The sequence below is a fragment of the Trachinotus anak genome, unplaced genomic scaffold (genome assembly GCF_046630095.1).
Source record: "Trachinotus anak isolate AG129_WGS33_773 ecotype Australia unplaced genomic scaffold, CSIRO_AGI_Tana_v1 ptg000015l, whole genome shotgun sequence".
NCBI classification, from domain to species: Eukaryota; Metazoa; Chordata; class Actinopteri; order Carangiformes; family Carangidae; genus Trachinotus; species Trachinotus anak.
The window spans coordinates 9,169,943-9,183,964 of NW_027273866.1; the positions used below are offsets into that span (position 1 = coordinate 9,169,943).

At 39.4% G+C, this 14,022-nt stretch overlaps 4 gene segments (V, D, J or C); all 4 read right to left on the reverse strand.

The window, feature by feature from the left end:
- The window catches only part of LOC139632928 (Ig kappa chain V-III region MOPC 63-like), a 70,612-nt gene that overhangs the window by 11,448 nt on the left and 45,142 nt on the right, over positions 1 to 14,022 (reverse strand). Inside the window, 1 exon segment of the V gene segment in view lies at positions 40 to 76. Coding sequence covers positions 40 to 76 — 37 coding nt within the window.
- LOC139633320 (Ig lambda-1 chain C region-like) lies at positions 1,756 to 6,869 on the reverse strand. The segment is given in 3 exon segments: positions 1,756 to 2,313; positions 3,151 to 3,277; positions 6,846 to 6,869. Coding segments are annotated over 3 exon segments (471 nt in total).
- On the reverse strand, positions 6,799 to 9,975 carry LOC139633321 (Ig lambda-1 chain C region-like). The segment is given in 3 exon segments: positions 6,799 to 7,356; positions 8,194 to 8,320; positions 9,952 to 9,975. Coding segments are annotated over 3 exon segments (471 nt in total).
- On the reverse strand, positions 9,880 to 11,743 carry LOC139632931 (Ig lambda-1 chain C region-like). The segment is given in 3 exon segments: positions 9,880 to 10,462; positions 11,298 to 11,431; positions 11,676 to 11,743. Coding segments are annotated over 3 exon segments (507 nt in total).

Sequence of the window (14,022 nt, forward strand, 5' to 3'; positions counted from 1 at the left end):
CAATGACTGAGTTAGACATGAGAAAATTCTGGTACTTACAGTAAATGATGAGTTTGGTTCCTCCACCAAAAGTCCTCCACAGTGATACAAACTCATTAAGTGGCCGTACAAAAACCTCCTGCTCTGTGAACAAGCATCTATCCACTGAAAAGTCACTTTTTTCTGCTAAAACTACAAAATTAATACTTTATTTAATGTGTAAAACTATTATATGCATGTGACTTAAAATTTATGAATGAATGAATATCATTTTAACCATTTTTGTTATTTTGAGACAAACAGTTAATTTCATCTGTCATTAATTGATATTTCTAAAATAATTTTACATCACTTGAAAAACTGCAAAACAAGGATGTTTGAAAACATTTTGAATTTCAAGAAGATTAAAAAAGCTTTCAAATGTGTAATTTATATGTACATACCCTAAATCATAGGAAATATATAATAAACAAACTGTATCAACAAAAGTGAGACCATTTTAATCCAGATGTTGAAAATTTTCATTTCTTCTTCTAATCTATTTTTTTTCTTCCATGGAGATGATATTTAATGTAAATCCAAGCAGCATTTCTCCTGATGTTGTGTCCCTCGTTGCCTTCAGTGTGTTGAGAGCAGAGAAATGATTTCCATAGAGAGGAGGCTTTGCATGGTCAGCTGATCCTCCAGTGAAGTCAGAAGGTTTATAGTCCTGTGAGTTCAACACTGCAGGACTCAGATGTGTCAGTCAACACAGCAGAAAGCACAAGCAGCATGACTCTCATCACCATCCTCATCTGGACGCTGGCCTGCTGCTGTTTTACAGGTTGATTGACTCAGCAACATTTCAAACATGATGTGCTGCCTTTTCTCTCATTTGTTTGTGCTGATAAATGAATGATTTGTTTTTGTCTGCAGGATGCAGCGCTCAGGTGACTGTGACTCAGCCTCCAGTAGAGACATTTACTCCAGGATCCACTGTCACTCTCACCTGTAAAACCAACCCAGCTGTTTACAATAATAACTATCTGCATTGGTACCAACAGAAATCTGGACAGACTCCAAAGCTCCTAATAAGATATGTAAGCACACTTCACACAGGAACACCAGCTCGGTTTAGTGGCAGTGGAAGCAGCTCTGACTTCAGATTGACCATCAGTGGAGTTCAGGCTGAAGATGCAGCAGTTTACTACTGTCAGAGTTACCACAGTGGTGGAGTGTCCACACAGTGATTAGTGGTCGTACAAAAACCTCCCTCAGTCAGACTGCAGAGACACTGAGCTGTTACAGCAGGAAGAGACTCTGACACAGACCACTGAGCACAGAGCTGACAGTAACCTCACCAAGCACTAAACACACATTCACACTAGTTTATTAATTAAATTATTAAATGTATAATTCTGAAAAAAATATACTACAATGTATAATGACATCATATCATGTTCTGTTCATGTTCAAAGCTGATAAATGTTGTTTGTTCACATGTGTCTATCATTGTTTCTTGTCCCTGAAAAGCAAATTTACATAATTGATTGTCCAGGTTTCTTATCATGATAAAAATATGAATTATTTTCTCTTCTTCACTTTCTTATATTATCTCAGTCACTGACAATTAAAAGTGAAGTAATACTCATTTTTACAAATTATTTAAATCTAAAGTTTTTCATTCTGCACAGAGACGACTCAGTTGAAAGTTAACAAACATTAAATCTTTCATGAATCTTCATCAGATAAAAAAACAAAACAATGAATCATGTTATTCATCAATTGAAACTTTATTAGCAAAAACACCAGTCATCAACATGACAGTTATGAAGCACACTCACATCCAGCTGCTGAGCTCCACACATTACTCTCTAAGTTGTTGCTGTCCAACACTTTGCAGCAGTGTTGTTCTCTGTCACACAAAGCTTCACTTTCCTCTACAAACATTAAAAGTCATGTTGACCAGAGCAGCAGGTGTGTTCCTCCTGCTCCCCCCAGACACAGCTCCTGTCCTGGGCTTGAGTCAGAGCCTCTAGCCCTCACACTGGCTCCTGCGGAGGGACTGGATCTGGCTGTGGCCATGATGGAGGACGCTGCAGGAGTACAGCTCTCCTTTCATCCAGCGCTCCTGGCTCAGGCTCAGGGTGCTGCTGCTGCTGTAGCGTCCGCTCTTCTCCTCCTCTGAGCTGGTCAGGACCCCCTCTGTCACCTGTGTACCGTCCACCTCCCAGCTCACCACGGCTCCCTGAGGAGAGTAGCCAGTCAGCAGGCAGGCCAGCGTGGCCGAGCCCCCAGAGAGCTGCTCAGAGGAGGGGGGAAGCAGAGAGACTGAGGGCCTGACCGTGGAGCCAGCTGGAGGGGAGAGCAGAGACACACAAGGAGCAGATGAACTTTCAGTGTTGGACAGACAGCTGAACATCACACACTTATCATACATGACACAGGTGAACACTACTGTGGATTAGCTGTGTTTTATGACACTGAGATCAGACAGAGGAGAGGAGGCCACACATGAGAGGAAATGAGGCTTGAACAAATTCAACAAAATGCTCAGATTTATGTCATTTTGCTTTTGAAAAAAGTAAAGTAATGAATCTTCTACTGTCAGACTCATAAATCAACAGGAATTAGACAATAAGATGCAACAAGACAGAGGAGTAAATGTCATGGAAAAGTGTCATAAATGATCATTAACTGAAATGTTGATATGTGTTTTATAACGTGTGACAGTAAATAATTCATCTCTGCAATGATTTTGTTGTGGAAAAAGTGTCATGTCTGTGCACAGTTAAAGACTTTGTCATCTGTTTGTTTCACTTCCTTTTCACCACATCAAACTAACGAACTGTGAATACAAACTAAAGCCATACTGGATGTTCATATGAACTCACTCACTTGTTTTTCTATCATAATATATTTTAATAACTTATATATTTAACTGTTTCAATGTTAAAATAAAACCAAGACACTTGATGTAAATTTTTAAATATTAAAATGTTCCTCAGGCAAATTGTACAAACACATTTTCTGAAACAAATATTAAGAAATTTCTAATTATTTAGGATTCACTTAACCATAACATCATCTATAATACTGTGTTAAAAGAATATTAATCTCTACAAAATGTTCACGCAGTAAATATCTATGTAAGAATTTATGACGTAGACATGAGAAAATTCTGGTACTTACAGTCAATGACGAGTTTGGTTCCTCCACCAAAAGTCCACCACAGTGATACAAACTCATTAAGTGGCCGTACAAAAACCTCCTGCTCTGTGAACAAGCATCTATCCACTGAAAAGTCACTTTTTTTCTGCTAAAACTGCAAAATTGATACTTTATTTAATGTGCAAAACTATTATATGCATGTGACTTAAAATGTATTAATGAATTAATATCATTTTAACCATTTTTTGTCATTTTATAGAATTGAGAGACAATTAATTTATATTTCTAATATAATTGTCCATCATTTGAAAAGCTGCAAAACAAGGATGCTTCAAAACATTTTGAGTATATAAAAGTATATAAAAAAACTTTGAAAGGTGTAATTTATATGTACATACCCTAAATCATAGGAAATATAATAAAGAAATTGAATGAACAAAAGTGAGAACATTTTAATCCAGATGTTGAAAATTCTCATTTCTGATGCTAATTTATTTTTCTCTTCCATGAAGATGATATTTAGTGTAAATCCAAGCAGCATTTCTCCTGATGTTGTGTCGCTCGTTGCCTTCAGTGTGTTGAGAGCAGAGAAATGATTTCCATAGAGAGGAGGCTTTGCATGGTCAGCTGATCCTCCAGTGAAGTCAGAAGGTTTATAGTCCTGTGAGTTCAACACTGCAGGACTCAGATGTGTCAGTCAACACAGCAGAAAGCACAAGCAGCATGACTCTCATCACCATCCTCATCTGGACGCTGGCCTGCTGCTGTTTTACAGGTTGATTGACTCAGCAACATTTCAAACATGATGTGCTGCCTTTTCTCTCATTTGTTTGTGCTGATAAATGAATGATTTGTTTTTGTCTGCAGGATGCAGCGCTCAGGTGACTGTGACTCAGCCTCCAGTAGAGACATTTACTCCAGGATCCACTGTCACTCTCACCTGTAAAACCAACCCAGCTGTTAACAGAGACAGTGATGGTGATGATTGGATGTTCTGGTACCAACAGAAATCTGGAAAGAGTCCAAAGCTAATAATAAGATATGCAAGCACACTTGAATCAGGAACACCAGCTCGGTTTAGTGGCAGTGGAAGCGGCTCTGACTTCAGTTTGACCATCAGTGGAGTTCAGACTGAAGATGCAGCAGTTTACTACTGTCAGAGTTACCACAGTGGTGGAGTGTTCACACAGTGATTAGTGGTCGTACAAAAACCTCCCTCAGTCAGACTGCAGAGACACTGAGCTGTTACAGCAGGAAGAGACTCTGACACAGACCACTGAGCACAGAGCTGACAGTAACCTCACCAAGCACTAAACACACATTAATATTTTCTTTTGTGTATTTTAATTATTTTCTTACATCTTTTTTTCATTTTTTATTTCATGTCAAAAAAGTCAAACTAACATTTTTATTACATGTCACATCCATCATGTTCATTTCCCAGGAATTGTAGAAGTTCTATCAGTAGAAATTTAGAAACAGTAAATAAACCAAATACAATAGTACATGTTATTTGTCACTTTAAAAAGATAAATGAAGTTAAAGCCAGCAGCCAGTTAGGTTAACATCAAGACTGGAAGTGGGGGAAACAGCTGGACCACCCTGCTCTGTGTCCAAACGAAGACTTTTTATAGTTTTTGCAGAGATTAAACAAACCAGATGCTTTGCCTCCAACTTTACTTGAAGTTACAACCTGTTGTGATGTTGGTGTGAAGTTTGGAGGGAAAATCATGTGGTGGATCACCTGAAATGCTGAACAGGCCCTAAACTGAGGTCAGACGAGTTCAAATCTGAGCCTCTCTGTTGTCAACCTTCTGTGTGTGTTTCAGTGTCCTACATCTCGCAGCAGTATGAGGATGATGAACATGAATGAGAAAACAAGGTCGTTTCCAATCAGTCAGATGTTGTTTCAGTTGATTCTGAGTTCAGTGTTGATGCAGTTTTCCAGCAGAGGACGCCATGAACCTGTTGATGAGGACAAAGTGATGTAGGACAAGACAAGAGACAAAGAACAATGTTCACATTAAAGACAAACAGCAGAGAAGCTGAAATGCTGTGAATAAATGAGCAAATGAAGGACAGGATGAAGGTTGACTCTGCGTCACCTCTGCTCTTTCTGTTTCACATCAGCAGGTGTGTGTTTGCCTTCTTCAATGTACTTTGCATGACTTTTCTGCATCACTGCTCCTCACAGTTTAAGTTCTTCTGTCACAGAGAGTCTGAACTGTTTTCACGCACTCACACTGAAAAGTGCATCAGGATGATGTTGCCAATAACTCTGCTTGTGGTGTTGGGTTTTCTGAGTCAGGGTGAGAGACTTTGAAAGTGTTTGCTGCAAATCCAGTCAGTGCTCTCCTTTTTATTTTTTTATTTAACTTTGTTTTCTATTGTTCTTTTCTATTGTTATACTTCATTTCTCATTTCAGAGTCTTCTGCCAACAATTTCCTGACTCAGACTGACAAAGTGAAGTCTGTCAGTCTTGGAGGGACTGTGACCATCAGCGCCACAGGGAGTTCAAATATTGGTGCTGATCTCAGTTGGTACCTTCAGAAACCTGGACAGGCTCCAAAACTTCTTATATACAGAGCATCAACTCGCTTCTCAGGAACTCCGTCTCGATTCAGTGGCAGTAGATCTGGTTCTGACTACACTTTAACCATCAGTGGTGTTCAGGCTGAAGATGTTGGAGATTACTACTGTCTTGGTGCCCATGGTGGTGGAGTGTTCACACAGTGATTTAGAGTCATACAAAAACCTCCTCCAGTTTGACTGAAGTGAAAACAGCCTGCTGCAGGTGCAGAGGGTTGGTGAAGAGACTGTGAGGAGGAAAACTGGTCCAGTGAACACAACACAAGAGTCATCAAGCAGAACCACAAAGAATCTAAATAAAACTGAAACAAACTCAGAGATAGTTTCTAACATGAAGCTTTAACTTAAATTCTCAACATTAAATCTCATCCATGAAGAACAGGATCATTGTTGAACACCAGCTCGGTTTAGTGGCAGTGGAAGCAGCTCTGACTTCAGATTGACCATCAGTGGAGTTCAGACTGAAGATGCAGCAGTTTACTACTGTCAGAGTCTACATAACATAGGCAGTGACTGGCCGTCCACACAGTGATTAGTGGTCGTACAAAAACCTCCCTCAGTCAGACTGCAGAGACACTGAGCTGTTACAGCAGGAAGAGACTCTGACACAGACCACTGAGCACAGAGCTGACAGTAACCTCACCAAGCACTAAACACACATTCACACTAGTTTATTAATTAAATTATTAAATGTATAATTCTGAAAAAAATATACTACAATGTATAATGACATCATATCATGTTCTGTTCATGTTCAAAGCTGATAAATGTTGTTTGTTCACATGTGTCTATCATTGTTTCTTGTCCCTGAAAAGCAAATTTACATAATTGATTGTCCAGGTTTCTTATCATGATAAAAATATGAATTATTTTCTCTTCTTCACTTTCTTATATTATCTCAGTCACTGACAATTAAAAGTGAAGTAATACTCATTTTTACAAATTATTTAAATCTAAAGTTTTTCATTCTGCACAGAGACGACTCAGTTGAAAGTTAACAAACATTAAATCTTTCATGAATCTTCATCAGATAAAAAAACAAAACAATGAATCATGTTATTCATCAATTGAAACTTTATTAGCAAAAACACCAGTCATCAACATGACAGTTATGAAGCACACTCACATCCAGCTGCTGAGCTCCACACATTACTCTCTAAGTTGTTGCTGTCCAACACTTTGCAGCAGTGTTGTTCTCTGTCACACAAAGCTTCACTTTCCTCTACAAACATTAAAAGTCATGTTGACCAGAGCAGCAGGTGTGTTCCTCCTGCTCCCCCCAGACACAGCTCCTGTCCTGGGCTTGAGTCAGAGCCTCTAGCCCTCACACTGGCTCCTGCGGAGGGACTGGATCTGGCTGTGGCCATGATGGAGGACGCTGCAGGAGTACAGCTCTCCTTTCATCCAGCGCTCCTGGCTCAGGCTCAGGGTGCTGCTGCTGCTGTAGCGTCCGCTCTTCTCCTCCTCTGAGCTGGTCAGGACCCCCTCTGTCACCTGTGTACCGTCCACCTCCCAGCTCACCACGGCTCCCTGAGGAGAGTAGCCAGTCAGCAGGCAGGCCAGCGTGGCCGAGCCCCCAGAGAGCTGCTCAGAGGAGGGGGGAAGCAGAGAGACTGAGGGCCTGACCGTGGAGCCAGCTGGAGGGGAGAGCAGAGACACACAAGGAGCAGATGAACTTCCAGTGTCGGACAGACAGCTGAACATCACACACTTATCATACATGACACAGGTGAACACTACTGTGGATTAGCTGTGTTTTATGACACTGAGATCAGACAGAGGAGAGGAGGCCACACATGAGAGGAAATGAGGCTTGAACAAATTCAACAAAATGCTCAGATTTATGTCATTTTGCTTTTGAAAAAAGTAAAGTAATGAATCTTCTACTGTCAGACTCATAAATCAACAGGAATTAGACAATAAGATGCAACAAGACAGAGGAGTAAATGTCATGGAAAAGTGTCATAAATGATCATTAACTGAAATGTTGATATGTGTTTTATAACGTGTGACAGTAAATAATTCATCTCTGCAATGATTTTGTTGTGGAAAAAGTGTCATGTCTGTGCACAGTTAAAGACTTTGTCATCTGTTTGTTTCACTTCCTTTTCACCACATCAAACTAACGAACTGTGAACACAAACTAAAGCCATACTGGATGTTCATATGAACTCACTCACTTGTTTTTCTATCATAATATATTTTAATAACTTATATATTTAACTGTTTCAATGTTAAAATAAAACCAAGACACTTGATGTAAATTTTTAAATATTAAAATGTTCCTCAGGCAAATTGTACAAACACATTTTCTGAAACAAATATTAAGAAATTTCTAATTATTTAGGATTCACTTAACCATAACATCATCTATAATACTGTGTTAAAAGAATATTAATCTCTACAAAATGTTCACGCAGTAAATATCTATGTAAGAATTTATGACGTAGACATGAGAAAATTCTGGTACTTACAGTCAATGACGAGTTTGGTTCCTCCACCAAAAGTCCACCACAGTGATACAAACTCATTAAGTGGCCGTACAAAAACCTCCTGCTCTGTGAACAAGCATCTATCCACTGAAAAGTCACTTTTTTTCTGCTAAAACTGCAAAATTGATACTTTATTTAATGTGCAAAACTATTATATGCATGTGACTTAAAATGTATTAATGAATTAATATCATTTTAACCATTTTTTGTCATTTTATAGAATTGAGAGACAATTAATTTATATTTCTAATATAATTGTCCATCATTTGAAAAGCTGCAAAACAAGGATGCTTCAAAACATTTTGAGTATATAAAAGTATATAAAAAAACTTTGAAAGGTGTAATTTATATGTACATACCCTAAATCATAGGAAATATAATAAAGAAATTGAATGAACAAAAGTGAGAACATTTTAATCCAGATGTTGAAAATTCTCATTTCTGATGCTAATTTATTTTTCTCTTCCATGAAGATGATATTTAGTGTAAATCCAAGCAGCATTTCTCCTGATGTTGTGTCGCTCGTTGCCTTCAGTGTGTTGAGAGCAGAGAAATGATTTCCATAGAGAGGAGGCTTTGCATGGTCAGCTGATCCTCCAGTGAAGTCAGAAGGTTTATAGTCCTGTGAGTTCAACACTGCAGGACTCAGATGTGTCAGTCAACACAGCAGAAAGCACAAGCAGCATGACTCTCATCACCATCCTCATCTGGACGCTGGCCTGCTGCTGTTTTACAGGTTGATTGACTCAGCAACATTTCAAACATGATGTGCTGCCTTTTCTCTCATTTGTTTGTGCTGATAAATGAATGATTTGTTTTTGTCTGCAGGATGCAGCGCTCAGGTGACTGTGACTCAGCCTCCAGTAGAGACATTTACTCCAGGATCCACTGTCACTCTCACCTGTAAAACCAGCCAACCTGTTTACATCTGTAATGGTGTTAATCTTTGTATGCACTGGTACCAACAGAAATCCGGACAGAGTCCAAAGCTCCTAATAAGACATTTGAACATACGTCACACAGGAACACCAGCTCGGTTTAGTGGCAGTGGAAGTGGTTCTGACTTCAGATGAGTGGAATTCAGACTGAAGATGCAGCAGTTTACTACTGTATGAGTGTACATAGTGGACCAGTGTTCACACAGTGATTAGTGGTCGTACAAAAACCTCCCTCAGTCAGACTGCAGAGACACTGAGCTGTTACAGCAGGAAGAGACTCTGACACAGACCACTGAGCACAGAGCTGACAGTAACCTCACCAAGCACTAAACACACATTCACACTAGTTTATTAATTAAATTATTAAATGTAAAATTTTGAAAAAAATATACTAAATAGTGTAATGACACCACATCATGTTCTGCTCATGTTCAAAGCTGATAAATGTTGTTTGTTCACATGTTTCTATCATTGTTTCTGTCACAGAAAAGCAAATTTACATAATTGATTGTTCAGGTTTTTTATCATGATAAAAATATGAATTATTTTCTCTTCTTCACTTTCTTATATTATCTCAGTCACTGACAATTAAAAGTGAAGTAATACTCATTTTTACAAAATATTTAAATCTAAAGTTTTTCATTCTGCGCAGAGATGACTCAGTTGAAGGTGAACAAACATTAAATCTTTCATGAATCTTCATCAGATAAAAAAACAAAACACCTCATCATGTTATTCATCAGTTGAAGCTTTATTAGCAAAAACACCAGTCATCAACATGACAGTTATGAAGCACACTCACATCCAGCTGCTGAGCTCCACACATTACTCTCTAAGTTGTTGCTGTCCAACACTTTGCAGCAGTGTTGTTCTCTGTCACACAAAGCTTCACTTTCCTCTACAAACATTAAAAGTCATGTTGATCAGAGCAGCAGGTGTGTTCCTCCTGCTCCCCCCAGACACAGCTCCTGTCCTGGGCTTGAGTCAGAGCCTCTAGCCCTCACACTGGCTCCTGCGGAGGGACCGGATCTGGCTGTGGCCATGATGGAGGACGCTGCAGGAGTACAGCTCTCCTTTCATCCAGCGCTCCTGGCTCAGGCTCAGGGTGCTGCTGCTGCTGTAGCGTCCGCTCTTCTCCTCCTCTGAGCTGGTCAGGACCCCCTCTGTCACCTGTGTACCGTCCACCTCCCAGCTCACCACGGCTCCCTGAGGAGAGTAGCCAGTCAGCAGGCAGGCCAGCGTGGCCGAGCCCCCAGAGAGCTGCTCAGAGGAGGGGGGAAGCAGAGAGACTGAGGGCCTGACCGTGGAGCCAGCTGGAGGGGAGAGCAGAGACACACAAGGAGCAGATGAACTTCCAGTGTCGGACAGACAGCTGAACATCACACACTTATCATACTTGACACAGGTGAACACTACTGTGGATTAGCTGTGTTTTATGACACTGAGATCAGACAGAGGAGAGGAGGCCACACATGAGAGGAAATGAGGCTTGAACAAATTCAACAAAATGCTCAGATTTGATGTCATTTTGCTTTTGAAAAAAGTAAAGTAATGAATCTTCTACTGTCAGACTCATAAATCAACAGGAATTAGACAACAAGATGCAACAAGACAGAGGAGTAAATGTCACGAAGTGTCATAAATGATCATCAAGTGAAATGTTGATATGTGTATTATAACGTGTGACAGTAAATAATTCATCTCTGCAATGATTTTGTTGTGGAAAAAGTGTCATGTCTGTGCACAGTTAAAGACTTTGTCATCTGTTTGTTTCACTTCCTTTTCACCACATCAAACTAACGAACTGTGAACACAAACTAAAGCCATACTGGATGTTCATATGAACTCACTCACTTGTTTTTTTATCACAATATATTTGAATAACTTATATATTTAACTGTTTCAATGTTAAAATAAAACCAAGACACTTGAAGTAAATTTTTGAATATTAAAATGTTCCTCAGGCAAATTGTACAAACACATTTTCTGAAACAAATATTAAGAAATTTCTAATTATTTAGGATTCACTTAACCATAACATCATCTATGATACTGTGTTAAAAGAATATTAATCTCTACAAAATGTTCACGCAGTAAATATTTATGTAAGAATTTATGACGTAGACATAAGAAAATTCTGGTACTTACAGTAAATGATGAGTTTGGTTCCTCCACCAAAAGTCCACCACAGTGATACAAACTCATTAAGTGGCCGTACAAAAACCTCCTGCTCTGTGAACAAGCATCTATCCACTGAAAAGTCACTTTTTTTTCTGCTGAAACTGCAAAATTGATACTTTATTTAATGTGCAAAACTATTATATGCGTGTGACTTAAAATGTATTAATGAATTAATATCATTTTAACCATTTTTTGTCATTTTATACAATTGAGAGACAATTAATTTATATTTCTGATATAATTGTACATCATTTGAAAAGCTGCAAAACAAGGATGCTTCAAAACGTTTTGAATTTCAAGTATATAAAAAAAAAACTTTGAAAGGTGTAATTTATATGTACATACCCTAAATCATAAGAAATATAATAAAGAAATGGAGTGAACAAAAGTGAGAACATTTTAATCCAGATGTTGAAAATTCTCATTTCTTCTTCTAATCTATTTTTTTTCTTCCATGAAGATGATATTTAGTGTAAATCCAAGCAGCTTTTCTCCTGATGTTGTGTCCCACGTTGCCTTCAGTGTGTTGAGAGCAGAGAAATGATTTCCATAGAGAGGAGGCTTTGCATGGTCAGCTGATCCTCCAGTGAAGTCAGAAGGTTTATAGTCCTGTGAGTTCAACACTGCAGGACTCAGATGTGTCAGTCAACACAGCAGAAAGCACAAGCAGCATGACTCTCATCACCATCCTCATCTGGACGCTGGCCTGCTGCTGTTTTACAGGTTGATTGACTCAGCAACATTTCAAACATGATGTGCTGCCTTTTCTCTCATTTGTTTGTGCTGATAAATGAATGATTTGTTTTTGTCTGCAGGATGCAGCGCTCAGGTGACTGTGACTCAGCCTCCAGTAGAGACAACTGCTCCAGGATCCACTGTCACTCTCACCTGTAAAACCAACCCTGCTGTTTACAATAATAACCTTCTGAACTGGTACCAACAGAAACCTGGACAGAGTCCAAAGCTCCTAATAAGATATGCAAGCACACTTCACACAGGAACACCAGCTCGGTTTAGTGGCAGTGGAAGCAGCTCTGACTTCAGTTTGACCATCAGTGGAGTTCAGGCTGAAGATGCAGCAGTTTACTACTGTCAGAGTTACCACAGTGGTGGAGTGTTCACACAGTGATTAGTGGTCGTACAAAAACCTCCCTCAGTCAGACTGCAGAGACACTGAGCTGTTACAGCAGGAAGAGACTCTGACACAGACCACTGAGCACAGAGCTGACAGTAACCTCACCAAGCACTAAATACACATTCCCGTTTACATTTGTGTATTTTAACTGTTTTTCTACCACCTTTTTTTCATTTTTTATTTCATGTCAAAATAGTCATAACATTTTATTACATCTCACATGCATCATGTTCATTTCCCAGAAACTGCAGAAGTTCTATAAGCAGAAATTGAGAAAAAGTAAGAAAACCCAATACAATAGTACATGTTATTTGTCACTTTAAAAAGATACATGAAGTTAAAGCCAGCAGCCAGTTAGGTTAACATCAAGACTGGAAGTGGGGGAAACAGCTGGACCACCCTGCTCTGTGTCCAAACGAAGACTTTTTACAGTTTTTGCAGAGATTAAACAAACCAGATGCTTTGCCTCCAACTTTACTTGAAGTTACAACCTGTTGTGATGCTGTTGTGAAGTTTGGAGGGAAAATCATGTGGTGGATCACCTGAAATGCTGAACAGGCCCTAAACTGAGGTCAGATGAGTTCAAATCTGAGCCTCTCTGTTGTCAACCTTCTGTGTGTGTTTCAGTCTCCTACATCTCGCAGCAGTGTGAGGATGAGAAACATGAATGAGAAAACAAGGTCGTTTCCAATCAGTCAGATGTTGTTTCAGTTGATTCTGAGTTCAGTGTTGATGCAGTTTTCCAGCAGAGGACGCCATGAACCTGTTGATGAGGACAAAGTGATGTGGGACAAGACAAGAGACAAAGAACAATGTTCACATTAAAGACAAACAGCAGAGAAGCTGAAATACTGTGAATAAATGAGCAAATGAAGGACAGGATGAAGGTTGACTCTGCGTCACCTCTGCTCTTTCTGTTTCACATCAACAGGTGTGTGTTTGCCTTCTTCAATGTACTTTGCATGACTTTCCTGCATCACTGCTCCTCACAGTTTAAGTTCTTCTGTCACAGAGAGTCTGAACTGTTTTCACGCACTCACACTGAAAAGTGCATCAGGATGATGTTGCCAATAACTCTGCTTGTGGTGTTGGGTTTTCTGAGTCAGGGTGAGAGACTTTGAAAGTGTTTGGTGCAAATCCAGTCAGTGCTCTCCTTTTATTTTTTATTTTTTAATTTAATTTGGTTCTCTATTGTTCTTTTCTATTGTTTTATTTCATTTCTCATTTCAGAGTCTTCTGCCAACAATTTCCTGACTCAGACTGACAAAGTGAAGTCTGTCAGTCTTGGAGGGACTGTGACCATCAGCGCCACAGGGAGTTCAGATATTGGTGCTGATCTCAGTTGGTACCTTCAGAAACCTGGACAGACTCCAAAGCTTCTTATATACGATGCAGAAACCCTCTTCTCAGGAACTCCATCTCGATTCAGTGGCAGTAGCTCTGGTTCTGACTACACTTTAACCATCAGTGGGCTTCAGGCTGAAGATGTTGGAGATTACTACTGTCTTGGCTACCATGGTGGTGGAGTGTTCACACAGTGATTTAGAGTGGTACAAA